The sequence below is a fragment of the Psittacula echo genome, assembly GCF_963264785.1.
Source record: "Psittacula echo genome assembly, chromosome: 2".
NCBI classification, from domain to species: domain Eukaryota; kingdom Metazoa; phylum Chordata; class Aves; order Psittaciformes; family Psittacidae; genus Psittacula; species Psittacula echo.
Window position 1 is genome coordinate 42,133,766 of NC_137737.1, and position 18,462 is coordinate 42,152,227.

General features: G+C 38.9%; 1 protein-coding gene across 2 annotated transcripts in view; it reads right to left on the bottom strand.

Moving 5' to 3' along the window:
* PRTFDC1 (phosphoribosyl transferase domain containing 1) overlaps nucleotides 1–9,400 on the bottom strand; it is a gene marked incomplete at both ends in the record, with an annotated part of 45,082 nt that extends 35,682 nt beyond the window's left edge. For both annotated transcript variants that reach the window (XM_080610744.1, XM_080610743.1), the window contains 3 exons: nucleotides 2,431–2,614; nucleotides 4,930–5,036; nucleotides 9,341–9,400. In XM_080610744.1, the coding sequence (XP_080466870.1) occupies nucleotides 2,431–2,614; nucleotides 4,930–5,036; nucleotides 9,341–9,400 (351 nt within the window). The remainder of the gene's footprint in view (nucleotides 1–2,430; nucleotides 2,615–4,929; nucleotides 5,037–9,340) is intronic.
* Nucleotides 9,401–18,462: the final 9,062 nt, after the last annotated feature.

Genomic DNA, 18,462 nt, shown 5'->3' on the forward strand with positions numbered 1-18,462 from the left:
GTATTGAAGTTGGAATGAAATAATTCAAAAATCCCATGAGTTTGAGCTGAAATTAGTTGTTGGATTTAAACAGCTGGAGGGGGAAGGGAGACATATCTGAAGGAAGTATACTGAGAGCAGCAGGACTCCCTTTAGGAGAGAAACAGAGAACAGTTAGTAAAAGTAAGCGGGATAAATAATATGAGAAGAGCAGTCTATTAAACTAAAAAGGGATAAAAGGAGAGAGCAGTAATAAGTCTTAACAGAAAATGGAACAGAAAAGGCAAAGAGAAGCTAAGAAGTGGAACTGGTGATGGTCCAAGACTCCATGTGTAAGTATTACCTCTAAGACCGTAGTTATTTGCCTCTAATTAAAGTGTAAAACAATGTGAAACGTATGTTATTAGAGAATAAAGTGACATGGGGGATTTGAGAGTCTCATATAAGGTTCAGATAGAGTCACTCAAACTACAACAGCAAGTTCCTCAAGTGTTCTGATCACAGCTATGTTGACAAGAGGACTTTCTCTAAAACCTGGATAGGACACAACAATAACTCAAAATACAAAGGATGGCAGGTAGTGGTACTGGTACTTTAGTCAGCATTACGTTTATGCATATCTCATGGAACAAATCTACCAGTACCAATGTCATTTCAAATTTATATTGACTGCTGTGTCATTTAGCTTCTCAAGACTAGGTGGGTTGCAAGCACTGTTCTAAGCATTCCATCAAGCATAGCTTCAGGCTCTAAACACGTGAGACCTGTTTGGAAGCACTTATAAGAAAAAAACGATTTATTTTCTAAAAATTAGATGCAAGCACTAGTTCTAGGGAAGGTGCTACCTTCCCACTAAAACATGAGGCTAAGATCCAAAATATGCACAGCCACTAGAAGCTAAGATATCTAGGACTTAGTCTTGATAATGATATCCTTGCATAACAAAATTTGCATTGCAGTTTCAGCTTGATATAACATGCTTTTATTTGATTTCCTAAGCAATGATGTGAAGATTTCCAGACTTTTATGGTATACATCTCCTGCCACTCACTGGTTATGGATTAGTATGGATAATAAGAGTTGACTTGTCACCAAGGAAAGAAATTTTAGAACCAGGGTATCTTCACGCTGGGTAAGAGATATCACAATAGGAAAAGCACGTGTATTACCTGTATGCCAAATACAATATAAAAAAACATTTAAGTAATTCCAGTATTCATCAATACTGAAATGCTGTCATTGTTACACAAAAAAAAAAAAAAAAAGAAAAAGAAAAAAGATTGTATAATTTCCATGGTTTTTTTATGTGAGACAAACATTGTATTTTATTTTATTAGTTCTGTAATACTGCCAAATAGCTAGAAATTGTATAATATTAGTATTGCATATGTCCTTCCTAGACCTGACTAATACTTGAAAGAGAGGCCCCAGTACCAAATCCTAACCGAATGGCTACAATAGTTTCTCATCCACTTTTCTCCCATGATAGAAAAAGATCAGACTGGATTTGTGAAAGTTAGGAAAAGTTTAGGGTTACTGGGGTCAGAGCAAAATGCCAACCAACCAACCATATAAACAAACAAACTCTGTCTGTGGAAAGGACATAGAGTTATTGTGGGAACTACTGGACTCAGCAAGTTGCATTGTGCTCAGAGAGAAACTGTATTATCACTCCATTTGTTCAGTGTACTTCCGCAGATATTTCTAGGACAACTTCTAGAAATGTGCCTTCACTATGCTACAAGGTAGACTACAAATGTAGAGCTTACGCAAATAGAAATTGTAATCACGCATTCTAAAAAAAGGCCAGTAATCACACTATCATTGCCTCACTGAAACAAATGAATCATTATTGCATAATTTCCTCTGAAGATAACAGGAAGTCTTGATCCTTACTTCAACACTGGATTTGGTTCAATGGCTTATTTAATTTTCTTATAAAACACTATCTTCATCTGGTGGTGTATTTTGCTACTATATAAACTGCATGGCATGAAGACGAAAGCATTTCATTTAGTTAGCACTAAACATTTAGAATAAGACACAGATTTATTACCTTGCAGTCATGCCAAACTATGTGGGGGTGAGGGTGGAAAATGAAGTAACATGAAATTAACTTGACAGAACTGTTGAAGATTTTGAGAACAAACAACATACCAACATTTTACATGATGGAATTCTGACTTTTCTGTCTGAAAGTGAAGACAGACTAAATAAAACAATACAGCTTAAGGATGCTTCATATCCTTATTCATACCATCCATAAGGCATAAAGTGACATGACAAATATTTTGAAAGAAAACCTTACAGGTTTTTCAAACAAAAATATTTTTCACATTTTTTCTATAATTTGAGGGGGAAAATAGGTTTGCCATTTACAAAAGTCCACTGTTTATTATGAACATACAACCAGAATCCACATAAAGCTACATAAATGAGTTGTTGACTTACGTGGTAACTTTTCAGTCTAACAAAATCAACTTTCATAGAGATGAACCTTTCTGAATTTCTGCTGAGATTTTTAATGTGCTCCACAAGGTCAGCACAGAACTTGTAGCCACCTTTGAGGACACAGAGAACCACAATATCGTTGTCTCCAATGTCTTGCATAATATCTTTGGCCAATCGTTCTGTCCTGGGGCAAAAAAATTAAGGATAAAATAACATTAGATGCAGATTCTCTAAGCTCATGGTATGCTTTCCATGTGGTTACAAAGAAACACTATGTATGTGGCTTGAATGACAGTATGTTTAAGTGTCTTGGCTGGGTCTAGATCAAGTTCACAGTAGGCAGAGAGTGATGGATGCAAAATGCAAAGCATGTGAATGAAACTGGTTAACCTTAAATTTTATAAAAGTGTACATTATCACTATTTCATACAGCAAAAGAGAAAAGTGCAAACACCTTAAGTGACTTGTTCGAGGTCAGACACACGAGAATAATCAAGGCTATGCCCCAATGAACCCGGAACTGCAGGGTTCCCATATCTGTCTTCTCTTTGACAATTCTGCATCTCAAACACATTGTGACAGATGACTGAACCCAAAAGATACACATTCTGTAATATATACCACATCTTTCAGGATTCCATTTTTCGGTTTTATTTTTTCTCTAGCTACTTGCCACTACATAAATACATTGAGCTTCAGTAAAATCTACATGTGTGCATTTACCAGAGAAGAATAAGCTCTAAATTGAATATACTAGTTATGAACAAAAGCTGTCACTTCATTTTCATATCTTTGTACTTGTAATGCTCAAGTAAATTCCATACAGCAGTAATTAGCATTTTTTTAGATTTAAAAAATATAAGGTATCATTAGATCATCTTGTTTGACCTCATATACATAATTCCTTTTACTCATGTAAGAATGAAGATTAGTAAATTGCTTTCACTTACTTTACTGAAGATTAGTAAACCAGTCTTTTACCATCTTTTATCAAGTCTGAAAATAACGAAGAAAACCTCCCATAAAAAAGAAACCTTTCTCTAGTGATTTTTTTTATATATATATTCTTCCACAGATTGTCTTATGAGTTGAAATTTCAAAAACTGCCAAAGATCACTTTATATTTTAAAAGAGTATGAACTCCAGCATAGACAAAAATGTACTAATTTCAATTTCTAAATAAAAGACATACCATTTTTAAACTTATATTTAATTGCTACTAATCTAGAGAATTTTCTCAAGTGCTGAACCTTCTTCCTACATGAAATTTTGCATGATCACAATATATTCTGTTCTTTGTCCTTTTCCATTAGAACAGTATCAGTCTGTTTGCTGGAGTAAGAAAAACCAGTGGTGGTTATTCTGCTGGAGTACAAAACCACCATTGGAGAGTTGCTTACTTCAAACAAATTTATATGGAATCCTATGAGAACTTCAGTTGTAACGTATTTATTTTAAAAGGAGGAATTAAGAGTCAGTTGACTCTAACCAAAAGAGATGAAAAATTCAGCACAATGGTTACTGAAAAAACAATGAAAGAAAGTTTGTGTTTTAAAAATAAAGGAGTCATAACTCTTCCTTATGATGGATGTCTACAATCTTCTTTCAAGGAGTTCCAATGAGTTCAGTACTTGCAACTGGCTGTTTAAATGTGGTAGACAGAAAGCTGCGGGCTGAAAATGTCCCATGAAACTCTGTTCAGATATTCCCAATAAATACACTGCTGAAAATTACCATTTCCATTTTGTAACTTTTTCATAAGATTTTTAACAGCACATAAACTGTTAGTGAGCATGAACACTGAGCTGGACTAGCACAAATACCAAAGCACCACCAGATGCCTACATGGAGAGTACATGGGAACTACTACAAGGTAAGGAATGAGGGCTGGTCAAGCTTTCCCACTGCTACCTTCCAGACCTAGCACCTGGATCCAAACAGTCCCTGACACACTTTTTGGTTGTGCTGAACGGCAGAAGTCAATAGCGTAGTCGGGAACCTTAGGTTAATTGGCATTAACAACTTGTACTAGGGAGTTGCCAAAGTTGTACGTAACTCAATGTCGGGTTTTCTCCTTTTTATATTAAAAACACAGGACAGTTAGAGTGCAAGTGAGACTTTCAAGTATAACTATATTCAAAGCTTTGTACTTGCTCTTTCACCTTGAGTTCAGCTCCCTTGTAGTTTACATTCCAATGCCGATTTCACTATATGATCACTCATCTTTTTGTGGCACCTGTCTCATTTCATGCCCAAATCAAATATTCAGTGAAAGAAATTAGACAGGGAGTTGTAAAAGCAATAAATTACAAGTCTGGTATTTCCTAATCTTCAAGTATTTTTTTTTGTTTTTAAAAATGAAATAAAGTATTTTTATAACTGCTAATATAATATTTTAGGACAAATATCATATACACAGTCTGTGGATGATAAGCTTCATAAAAAAGAGTAATACTACTGATCAAAGAATTTATTTAGTAACATTCAACCAACACATACCTGTCGACAATAATGCCATGTGGTATGAGCACATATTCCAGATCTCCGTAGTAGTGCTGAGGATAAGTGAACAAATCCAGACTGTATCCAGGCCAATTGTCTGAAATCTGAAATATCAAATAATGCTGTTAAGAATACTTCATGGTGTTTGACAATATGTAACTGATATAAAATCAGTGTTCTAGTACACTCTTTTGGCTGTTCTAGTTCAGTTCATTGGCTGAATTAATAATAAGACATACTCTCTTCCATTCATAATTTACTGTTTCACTTTTCCTATTAATTATTTTGCTTCTCAGTATACCTCAGAAATCAAATGCCACAGGTTTTTTTTTTTTCCACAGAATGTGGGAAATTTCACTTGGAATTACAAACAACTAGACAGAATAAGTATTTAGTACTAAACTAGTGGCAAGACAAAGTTTATTAATCTCAAATTCAAAAGGCAAATGTAAGATTATCAGTAAGAAGGGGTTCTCCAATGGGAGATTCAGACAGTGGGATTAAAAGTTGTAAAACCTTACATTAAAATCATACATTTCTGGTTTAGAGGTACTTTAAACTCATACAAAAATAAATAATTAAATATTCTACAGATGAAATAGCATGTAGGACAGGGAGAATAAACTATGTGGTTCATGGAAGGTACCTGTACAAATCAGTGGAAGATTGTACTTCTTGCCAAAGATGAGGTTCTTAATTTACATAAGTCATCAAAGATGAGTGATTACAAAATGTCTACGTCTCAATTTACAATCAGCTACTCTATAAACCCATACATTTACTGAAAAAAATATTTTACAGATTTAATATACTTTAGTTCTGTAAGTATTGGGATACAACAATTAGGAGATCCCAGAGCACTGAGTGGCAATAGGGATTAAGTAGGTAAAAAATAAGCCAACAGGTAAAGGCTTCAGAAAGCTATGAAGATGTAAACTCATCAGCACAAGAACTAAACAAACTGCAAACCAACAATTTTCAGAATTCCTTATGAAAGACGAGACCTGCAGGCTCACAAGGTATCTTGGAATCTTTACAAAGCTTTGCTTCAATATTGGTTCACAACAAAAAGCAACACCTAATAGGTTTTTTGCAATCATGTTCCTCAAGTCACATATTCTTTCTTCTTTCTAAAGCTTGCCCACATGAAACTTGAGTAGATGGATAAATGGTGAGAAACTTGTCTTTGTAAAGCGCACATCTTAATGGCATGTCTGCTAAATATAACCTTTAAAGGCCGATCACTGAAACTAACCTCTGCTTATAATTTCATGTGGTATAGCAATAAATCATATTTCAAAAAAACTCAAAGCTAACACAAGATATTTGATGTTGAGGTGTTCCTCCACATCTAGTCTTCATGAACTTCAGCATAGCCCTTCCTCATGCTGTAGAGAAACACTGTTCTGCCTCATGGATTTTCACTTGCTTGGGGATTTTTTGCATATTCACTGACACCTACAGATGCCTTAGCTGCTGTGTTTTCTTAATTCTGCCCAACTCCTTCTTTATCCCAAAAAGAGGTTTTTGTTGGTAACTACCACTGAACACCCCCCCATAAAAAGCATGGCCTGGAGATCACTGGACTTACACAAGCCTTGAAACTAGAAAAAAGAAAAACGTTACTTAGTTATGTTCCTCATTTCCACAGAAACATGAGATTATAAATATCCTGCTTGACAAGGCTTTTCATTAAGAGGCAAATCTTGCTCCAGAAACCCTGCTGCACAAGGCCTGCAAAGTCTATTTTCCCATCTTCATTTTCAGCATATAAGGGTGGCTGAAACTTTTTAAACATTTTGTAGCAATGAGCTGTCTGGCAGAGTTTTGTTCAAAAGTATCTTAACATAAAAGGAAACAATTTCAGATAGCGTTTTAAATTGCCTAAGGACCATGAACACCCACTAAGAACCCTTGTCAATATTGCTACTGATGCATCCTGGTCAAATTCCACGTGTTTAGTGTGATGCAGAAGATTAAACTAAATGGATGGAAACTTCTTCAGAACTCATCCAAACCAACTGGTTTCACTTAGGTTACAGTAAGTCCTTTAGGAAACAGGATCAGGATGAAATTTTGATTCCCCTATCTATCCTATCTCAATCAAAGAACATAAACTGCATCGGTCTGCAATAATACAGAAGTTCTCAGTTACAAGTGCTAACTGGCATTTGACCAATAAGATTAAATTCACATATACTTTCCAATTAATTATCTTTCTAATATGATAAGCCTATTTCATATTCTTCTTTCTTTTAAGGCACTTCTCAACATTAAGGAGAAATTGTCATTTACCCTAAAGCTATTCACACTGTTATGCAATAGGACAATTTTCAAGTAGCTATAAATTTTTATGAGTATTGTGCTTGTGAATTAAAAAAAGTGTGATTATCCTCAGTTTAACAGTCAAGCATCAAAAAATAGCCACCTCAAATTAAATTTTAAATTCAACTTCTTTTTACTTCTGGCTTTAGCCCTTGAAAATTTGAAGGAAATATTTGTGATTGTTTCAATATAAAGACAGCATTCAACTGGATAAATAAATATACATACTGAATATATTCGTATACAGATGTGTGAAAAAAAAAATCCCACAGTGAAAGAAAGGCCTGTTTTTAAAGTTCAGGCCTGGCATGTTCAAGCAGCCCAGCAGAAATTAACCACCAGGTCTTTCAGAAGTTGATGTGAACATAGACAAAAAGGTATACAAATACATGGCAATACCCAAAAGAACTCCCTTGAGGCATTAAGAGAGAGGCTGGAGACATTCAACACTTTTGGAAGAACATTGCTAGTTTTGTTGTGAGGTCTCAGCACAGTACTCACTTCAAAGCAACAATGATCTGGATTCTGCTTTGGTATAAAACAAAGGAGCAAGCATCTATCAAAGTCTAGCTTTGTAAACTTAAATCATGCTGCAAAAGCCTTACTTTTGGTTGGGGGGAGAGAGGGCTTGAGGATCACACGCACACATTTATGCATAGTAAGCAGAAGAAATCAGTACAGTAGAACATGGTTATGAGCATTCACAGCCTCCTTTGCAACATCCTCATGTTGCTTTGGTGGTAAACACAGACACCCACTTAAAAAAAACCGTCATTCATTACACAGGTGCCAGGAGAGGTGGTTGATGAGCAGTGGTTTCAGTCAGGGCTCCAACACACAGCAATGGGTTTCTTTGGCAGGGGATGGAGTGAAGGCTGGTATGGACAGGATGCAACACTGCCTACACAGAGCCCCCAGCTCTGCTCCACGATCTGGGTAGCAGTTCTACAACTTGGTTAAAATTACAAAACATTCCTAAGGTGGTGACAGTGATGGAATTTGCTTCACAGGAGAATCTGGTTTGTCCTTCAGAATAAGGAGCATATTTATTCATTTCATAGAATCATAGAGTGGTTTGGGTTGGAAAGGACCTTAAATATAATCTAGTTCCAACCCTTCTGCCGCGAGCAAGGGCACCTCCCACTAGACCAGGTTGCTCAAAGCCCCGTCCAACCTGGCCTTGAACACTGCCAGGAATGGGCAGCCACACCTTCTCTGGGCAACCTGTGCCTGTGCATCACCACTCCCACAGCAAAGAATTTCTTCCTTACATTTAACCTAAAGATACCCTCTTTCAATTTAAAGCCATTCCCCCTTGTCCTATCTCTACATAATTTTTGCACAATTTATTTAGCTCCACTGATACTCAAAGTCCACGGCCAAAGTTCGGGCTTCTTCCCATCACAGAAGGACAAGCGGCAGCCTGACAGCGTGCTTTTACAGCGCTCACTGGTCCCCGAAGGCCTCTAAGCGTTTTGGTGAGCGCCATCCCTGGGCATCCTGACCTCAGTTACTCAAGCAACCTGGTGAAGCGCGCAGCCACCTCCGCCACCGCCCGGGGTAATTCAGGACTGTGGTTTCATGGTGGGAACCAGGAGCCCGGTGAAGCCTGGGGAGCCGGCCAGCCTGCCCACCCGTAGTCCGGGGAGCCCGGCGGGGCCGGGTATCGTCCCCATCCGGCAGCCCCGCAGGGCTGGGGACAGCAGGCTGCGCCGTGAGGCAGCGCAGTGAGGGGCCGCGGCAAGTGCCGGCGGGGGAACCTGGAGCAGGCTCCGTGAGGGGACAGGCGGAGGCTGGAGGCGGCCTCGGGTGGGGGCCAAGCAGAAAGGCAAGGGAGTGGAGCGGGTCCGGGGCCCGGCAGGGAAGAGAAGGTCCGGGCCCGCGCGGGGGGTCAAGCACAACGCGCAGGGGGAGCGACAGCCATGGTGTACGGTGCTCAGGGACGGGGGGCGCGGGGTCTGCGCAGCGCATGGCAGCGGAGGGCGGGAAGGAGCGGCGGGGAAGCGGGAGAGTGGTCGGGGAGAGGATCGCGGACTGCAGAGAACGAGCGGCCGGGGTGGGCCTGGCGACGCTTTGCATTTACCACAACGCCGCGGCCTTCGCCGCTCCGCGCCGCCTCGCCGCTCCCGCCTTCCCCGGCCATCTTCCTGCGCCCTGCCGAGGGGCTGCGGAGGGGCGGGGCCGGCTGAGAGAGCGGCTGGGGCTAGGGCCGGGCTGCGGCACAGAGGGGTGTCGGGGGACCTGGTACCCGCCGCGCTGGGGGTACCCGATGGGGTTGGCCCCGGGCGGGGGGCTGTAGCCTTGTGTTTGGGGCCGGGTCCCCCGCCTCCCTGGGGAGCGGAGCCTGCGGTGTGCCCGCCGGCGGCCGGGGCTCGCCAGGCAGGCTCTCGGCAGCTTTTCTTACGCCGTTTCACGATAGGCTGGATCGATAAAGGTCTCTAAAGAGGAGAGGAGATACGGGCTGTAACTCGTGAACTGAGGTGTACGTGGAGTCATGGGATGGGTGTTGAGAAAGCACTGCGCAGGGCACGAGTAGCCTTGGTGAGGTGGGTACGAGGTGGAAGCAGGTACCGCCTTGGACAAGCCAGCACCAGTGACAGACTGGCAGGGTGGTGGAAGGGTTTGGACGGCTAGGTAGGAGGCCTGGGCTGAGTAAATTAGTGCATAAGATTAAGCTGGTGTGGTTTAAGCTGACATTTTACCAGGTTTTTGCTTATGCTCTATGGAGGGGAAAAAAAAAAAGGATGTCAGAAAGCAAACTTCCAATAGTTCATTAATCTTGCTTTCCATCCTTGCTGACTTATGAATGGGTGCTCCTTCTTCCACAACCCTGTGTATGTGCTGGAGGAAGCTGTGTCTTCCCACAGCCTTCTCTGGGAAGCCTTCTCTCCCTTGCCATATTGCTCATGCTGTTGGTCCAGCACAAGGAAAACAGATCAGGGTCCACACTGCCTTCTGCCCTGCTCCTCCCCCTCTTCCAATTCTGTTACCGGTATTATTAATACTTAGCTTTAACAGCCTCACAGATGAGCAGGACCTTGTTTCTTCTTTTGGGTTGTTCTGATCATAGTCTACCTTTACATTCCCATGTAAGAAGTTCCAATTTGGACTTGCTCTATCCTTTTTGTGTCGTGGCTTCTGGGCAAAATGCTAGCAGCCTCTCAGTTCACTGCCGGGAAAATTACAGCTTTTCACTTTCTTAAAAGTGAAAGTTGGTTATGATTTCTGGTATTTATCTGTTAAATATGCAACTGGTAGAATTCTGCCATTCCTGCACTGGAAATTATTAAAGGAAGAAGTTGCTTTTAGGGGATATTTGGGTATAGCGAAATATGCTTAATGATACCTGAGGGGCTTTTACCATCCAAGTAAGCAGACATTTCAAGTTGGTACACTACCTTTCTAAAATATAGTCATTGAGACAAGTAGGCCACAGGTCATAACAGATGAATCCAGAGTAAATGCTTTGTTTCTTATATGAAGCCAGATTTGTTTACTTTTTGGTGGATTAAGGAACTATTTTTAGATGAACTACTGCTACAATTGACAACATGTCTGAAAGAACAGAAGACCAGGTTTACAAAGTGACACTGGCTGACTCCAGAATGTCTGCTCCAGAAGTGATGCCTCTATATGAAGACTGAGTTATACCGGAGAAAAAAGCCCAGTTCCTTTCACAGTGCTTTAAAATAAACTTAATAAAAAGTAGTGAATTTGATAAACAGCATATACAGACTTGCACAAACCTACATAAAGTAAATAAAAATATTTTTGTAAAATATATAGGAGATTTTCATAATGGGCAAAATCCGTTAAGATGTTTGCCTTTCAATTGCATGTGAACATTTCATACAACTATTGAGAAAGTCGAATGTTTCATCTAAAATTGGGGATTAAATGCTACTGATTTGTACCCACAACCAGTTTTCAAGATTTGAAGATTTTTCTTGCTTGGAGGTGGGAAAAAACCCTCGTAAAGTCCACATTCACTCTAGACCCAATGCATTCTGGCTTGGTTACCACGACATTACACATAAAACTGCTGTTGCATAGACAGAACTGGGCTCTATAGTTCTGAAGCTATTTGAATTATAGCTAGAAACTCAGATCAATTTCGCTACTGCTATATGAGTATTGATTTCTTCTAACTTTGGGACTAGTTGGGTTACTATTACAATCTTCTGTCTTTTTAAACCACATTCTTTATCAGACCACCGCCATACAGGAGCTTGTTGTAACTACACCACAGACAGAAGCTTAACAATTTTAAAAATACTAACATGAACAAGATGCTAAAAAATAAATTCCTCCAGCATTGTACTGAAAAACTTAAGCAGGAAATGTTTATTCTTCCCATCAAGGTTGGATGACTGCATTTTGTCAAGTCTTCCTTTTGGTATCCTTCTCTTCCAACAATTTCCCAGGACTCACTTAAGAAGTAAAATGAAGTGTCATGTCTTGCTAATAACAATAAATATGAGGACGGAAATTAAAAACTAGAGATATATTTAGCTGGGGTACATTTGAAGGGTAGTGCTGCTATCAGCAGCTGCTGGTCCAACTCACAGAGTTGTTCTTGTCCATGTAAGATATTTTCATTGGCATAAAATGTAATTTTTTTAAATTTTTTTTTTTAGTTTTGTTGCAAATGAGACAAATTCCTTGTTCTCTAAACCAAGAGAATTAATAGAAACCAGAATTCATAAGGTTCTTTGTACATGACGGAAATGAAGCTGCCAAGGATTTTACTAATTAGTAACACTGATTTTTTTCAGTATGAACTGGTGTAGAATGTATGAATTTACAGTGGATTTTCAAAGCCTTTTTTTTTTTTTTATTCAGGCCAAAAGATGATTGTCTGAAACTTGATATTGGGGACTTAACTGTGAGAAAGACTGTAAGCATTCTGTAGAGCATTTCTATTATCTTTGTTTAGCTGTTTGTTTATAAACTAAAAATAGAAGGAAAAAATAAGCACTTTTAGATATACAACCATGGAAAATGATCAAAGAGGAGAAGAACAAATAAAATAGGGTAGATCATACTAACAAGTAGGTCTGGGTAGGTCTGGACACATAGCCAAAAGACATAAAGGAGCAGATGGAAGTGACACACAGAGAAACAAAGCAGAGTTCAGACTTATATGCAAATCCCTTGTGATTATTGTATCTTGGGCCTTTACAGAACAAACTTCACGATTTCAGTAACACATCTTCTCCTCTCTTACCCTGTTACTGATAAAAGCAGGACATGTAGTATACCTTTTCACAACTCTAATGTAAAGAAATGTTGAAAATAGGAGGTTGGGACAGGGATATATGAAGAAAGCAGCTCAAGACAAACATTGTCGTGGAGGTACCTGTTCACCTTTGCAACTCCATTATGTATTCTCCTTCCAAGAAGTCATAACAAACATTTGATAACTCAGTTTGATACATAAACACCAAAAATAGACAAGAAAGGCACGAAAATCCAGAATATTTCAAGAGGTATGGCTTACCTAGATAGAAGCTTGCCAATTAGGGGATGATGTAAGAGCTCTTACTCTGGTTCTGCCTGTTGCTTGCAGCTGTTATGTGAGCAGCAGAACTGCAAACAAGCTTATCAAGCATGAACCTGTATTTCTCAATGGTTACAAGGTAAGGGATCTCTCCCCAGTTGTTGCAGAGAAAGACATTTTGGGGTAAAATAATCACCGAAGAGAATATGAAAACCAAAAGTCTAGCATATACAGTACTTTAGGGCATGTTGAAAACAATTTTAAATTGCTTTCATATCCAGTTTGAATATATTCCAGAATTTTGAGTTCTTTTACATTACCTGAGGCAGTTACCCAGCCCAAAGGGTGGCTGCTGAAGATCCTGCGTGCAGCAGAACATATTTGCCAGACAGCATTACAGGCATCTGGGAGAACATAAAGCAGTGTTTCAGATCATTCCCCTACATGCAAGTACTTAGGGACACCTTACAGAAAGCTGTCCAATTAGGCAGGCCTAGGAAGTGTCTTACAATGTGCAGTAGCATAGATGCTGTACTTTCCCTTTGTGATTACTGTACTACATTCAGCAGGTGATGGAGTGGCACTACAGGCTGGAATCTAGGTTTTGTCTACCTTCAATTTCAGCAGAACTAGCACCTGGAGGAACTGGAAAGTTCAGCCTTAAAGCAGTTACAGCATCTAAGATCCACTAGGGAAGCTCAGACCATTTAGGTAGCACAGTTAACCTGTTCTGAGTCTACAGGACTGACTCAGGCTTTGAAAATTAACTATAGTAACTTCGATATGAAGAAAATGGCCAAAAGCTGCCATTCAAGATGTTCGTGTGGTTTCTAAATTTTTGTGACTTTTAAATCATTGTTAGGCACTGCTTGACAGAATTCTGGGCTTTGACTTATTTGGTCTATGATAAACATCTTTAATACAAAACTACATTTCTGTTTGTTATTAATCTCACTGTGCAAGACTAGAGCAGCGAGAGCTTCACATTGCAATTTCCTGGCTCCTGAAGATTCTCTTCCTGCTTTTCAGGTTCATGTTATTAATATAGAGTTCTTTATAGCTGAAATAAATGCAAACAAAAATTTCCTCTTGTTCTTTAATACTAGAATAAGCTTTATTTCTTTCATAATACTATGCAAATATTTCCCCTAGCCAGCTATTGAGGTGCATTGACATTTGACTGGTAAAGCATTATTTTAAAGAAACGCTGCTCACATCATATCCTATGACAAATTCTTCACATACAGCCATGAAGACTAGCCAGAGAATTGTAACTATATAGTGGGTCACACCCAATGTGATGAATTTAACTGTTAGAGTTTGTTTGTAAAAGAGATTGTACACTTGGCTTCCTCCCCCTTTTTTTTTTTTTTTTTTTGTTTTCTAATAAACTCCAGCAGATTTGGAAAAATCTACAAAACAAAAGAATTCTGAGTGTTTTGAACAAGCAAACAAGTAGCAGTTTAAGGACTGTTTTTTCCAAATAGCCCAGTAGCCTTGGTGTAATTTTGTATACTTCACAGTTTGCCTAGAATAAACAGTGCAGGGAAAGAAGCGTGTTGGAAAACAGAATCTGGTCCAGCAAGTTCTCCTGTAGTGTAGGTAGGTGAAATGTTCATGGCTGGCCAAACCCTGAGCTCCACACAGAATGACCCACTCCATAAGGGTGCTGGAATCCTGGATCCAGACCATTTGCTAATTGTATTGTTTGTGTAAAAGACAGACCGTTCCTCCTGAGCAAACAGCAAAACGTGATTGTTTCTTAACTGTACAGTGATTGGGGCCACGTGTTGCATACTGTTGTTTTTTTTCGTCTGAAGAGAAAATTGTTATACTGCTTCTTCAGCTTTAATATAGCCATTGGAACAATATGGGAACTGTTCTGCTTGTCTATCTTTATAGCAGCTTTGGGAATTAGAGTATTGACTCATCTGAATTTTCCATATGGGAGCTTTCACCTAGCAAGAGTAACTTAGTCATTAATTTAATGAATTTCAAGTGACCAGTTTGAGACAATAACTTTCAAACTATTATACAGCACTGTCCTGGTTCAAAGCATAGCTTTGAACTTTAGGCACACAAATCCTGTATTTAAAACATATGGGCTCAAATTGCAGAAGTCATGAACCCCAAATATGAGAAATGCAGTATCAATGCCTACCAGTGAAAAACACAGGTCATTTACCATTGCATTTCAAAAACATTCTATGACAAAGACATGAATAAATCATACTGCTCCAGGGAATAACTTAAGTGCTTTAAATCTCATTTCTCTTCCTTCAACTCCTGCTTTCCAGTTGCTTAAACAAATGATATGTGATTCTTGGAAAACATCCTTTTAGTAAACAACTTGAATCTGTTCTCTTTATTGCATGGTCTTAGTTCAACCCCAGATGATCTTATTTATTATTATTATTGTTGTAAGCATGTAGGAGCTCTACTTACAGACAAAAATTTTATTGTCTCAGACACTAAGGAAAGAGAGAAAAAAAGATCCCCATGACAGATAACTTACGATCTAAGCCTAAGACAAGACACAACTGGCTATAGTGCCAGGGGAGTTCAAGAAAATTGCACAGGTCAGCGAGATAAGCCCTAATCTCAGCTCAGCAGCAGCTCGGCTGTTATTAAATTTTTGGTGGGCACCACTGCAAGGAATATTTGAGGAAGGATTTGAAGACAAAGTTACTCCAGTGTTTGCATGTTTGTGTGAATTTCTGCATGCTGTGGAGTCAATGTGGAGGCAGGCATGGAATAATGGATTAACAGCACAGGCTGATACTGTGACTGAACAGAAGTTCATCCTCACAGTAGCATCAACAAGGCCAGCTGACATGAATGCAGTCTACTATTTGGCTATGCCTGCTCATCTACAACCATTTGTTGAAGGTACAGTTTGGGAAAAAAATGTTTTTTATAACTTGGTGAAATGGAAGCCACATTTACTTCAGCACCCTTTAAACAGTAAAGAAAAAAAATGCAAACAAGAAACTTAGCTCACCTTGGATTCCTACCACAATGCCACTGCTTAGCCTGGAGAATGAAAACCCTGAATGTACTCACATTTTGTTTACGTAACATTGCATAACAAAAAGGAGCCAAAGGAAGATTGAGGCAGAATGAAAAAAAGGCCAAAACTGCAATCAGTCAAGTAAGTACGCATCACTGCCTCAAATGTCCACTCATGGGGAGAAATGGCCGGTGATACTTAGGTTAGTCAGGCTCAGTATGTCTCTAAGTTACTGGGGTGGACAACCCCAGTCAGCTACAGGGCTCAGCAGCTGGCTTCCTTAACTATGGAAAATGTCAGGCAATGTTAATAATAGGTTTTGCCACCTGTCTCTCCTGTAATTATTATTATTATAAGCATCATAAAGCTGAGGATGAAAGTGTTGACTAGGATTAGCATTTATCTAGGACTGCCATTAACCTGCATATATGTGAAATTTTCTTATCTGAAAGATGTCTGCCTTCATTAGGGCTGAAGTTGTTGGATACATTGTATGCCAGTGAAAGGACTAGGTCTTAGCTGTGTGGCAGAGCGATCATAGCAGCAGTTTGTGATGATGACTTTTCACACAAATACACAACAGGACAGAACATGCCCTCCTACAATAAAACCCACCCACAAAGATTAAGGAAAATGAAATCACTGAGGAATTTCTCCTGTATTATTTCTCCCACAGAATTTTGCCCTTACTGTTTCATGGAGGGTATGCTGTTACCCCTCTACAAGGAAGATTCTTGAGGAACTGTCCCAGACGTGGTCACCAGGAATGCATGCAGAACCCAAGAAACCACCGTGCTTGAGACCAGCCACATGGAGCCCATATGCTCTGGTCAGACCTGATGCTTGCTCAAGGCAGCTCTGTCGGAGCCGTACAATCAGGAACTCCCTGCGTTTGTGACGATGCCATATCTGATCCCTTCCTTCCTGGATATAAATAGTTTCATTCTGAAGAACAGCCAGTGAGATATTTATCATAATTTCATGTTGCTATTTTTAAAAAATAGATACACAGTTTTGTCATGCACAACTTCCAACAGGAAATATTTTCTGTTTGTGGCAACATAGTTCTTACTGACTGATACATCATTCATACCCTGTTTAGCATGTGTTTTTTGATGGTCATCCAATTTAATATGGACTGTTTAAAAATACCAGTTTGGTAATTATGAAGTACTAGAAGCATTTGGATTATTTTCTTTCTCATTATTTCATTGATTATCAGCAATTGACTAGTGAATTCAGAGAACGTTTCAACCAGCAATGTTACTTTTTAGCCTCTGGATAGACTTGCTTCTTTTAATATTTAATATTTTTTATGAAGGAAAAAGTCTATCAGAATAATTTGGCTTACTCACTTTTTTGCTTTAGTTATACTGATGGTAACTATGAGTTGATTTATGAACATTACACCTTCAATTATTGGCATTTCCTGAACATATAAACACATAAATATATAAATAAATTACATTTTTTGGATTCTGTGTATTTATTTTATCATACTTCCCAAAGAGATTTAAAGGGTAAGTATGATTTCCTTCTGTGTGTATTTTCAATGGTTTTCATTATAATGTATTTGGTCCATAACCAGAAGTGTTGGTAAGTCAAATGGAATACATATCAAAATAGATGGAAGGAGTTATAACCTCCTCACAGGATGACAGAAGCTATTCACATGTATCAAGACAGTCATGTATCCTGCATGGCAGCAGAGATATCTCTAAAGCTTTATGCAAAAAAATTCCACAATACTGTTGAAGCACACTAGTGACAGCCCACTCAGCTACAGAAGTGTACTGACTTTGGTCTTTCCTGTTAAGCAGGAATACTTTTGCATCCCTTCCCATGCCCTTCCTAACTTCCCCATAATATACTAATATCCTTCTGCCAGTTTTAAAAAACAGTCATGATGATGAATGTTTCCAAGTGTGGCTTAGTTGCTTGTCACAAATTTTGGAATAAGGCATCATCTACTTTGCATTTCCATAAAGTTTACTGATGATAAATGGAAGAACCCAACCCACATCCTTAACCTAATTCAGCCAAATGGTCTACAAGTAACAAAAAGCTGAGAGGGAGGCAGTGGAATGCACGCTGTTCTGGAGTCAAATCCAGGATCTTATTTTAAGCCACAAGAAAGAGCCATGTTTGATTATATAGAATTTCTTAAGAAAGGCATCTTGTACTTCACCAGAAGATAATGTGACATGTTATTAAGTGCCAGTAATTGGTGTGGTTTTGTTAAAATATACAGTATAAGTCATTCTGTTGAGTAAACAGTAAATGAAATTCATCCTTTACAAAACCACAGCTTGCTTCCATCTTATCTCTCTCAAAAATAAACATGATTGCTGAACAATAAGTTACAGAGAACAAAATACATATTCCTGCTCACCCATGCTTTCATAATGCATGTCATAGAGAAGTTTAAGATGCACAAGAAATATGGCCTAGAATCACTGTGGAGTCTTAAAAGCCATTCCCTGACACATTCATGAAAGGAACTTAATGTATGTGAAAAATTGGCTTTTAATAGCTCATTTGAAATTTTTTACTTCATCCTCTGCTGATGTCAGATACTATGATGTCACAACAGCTGCTGGCGCTGATGATTGATACCATACAGAAAAACCTTTTGCTTAAACTAAGGTTAAGTGTAGGAAAGAAAAACAATTTCTCTTTTTATGCAAATAATTGC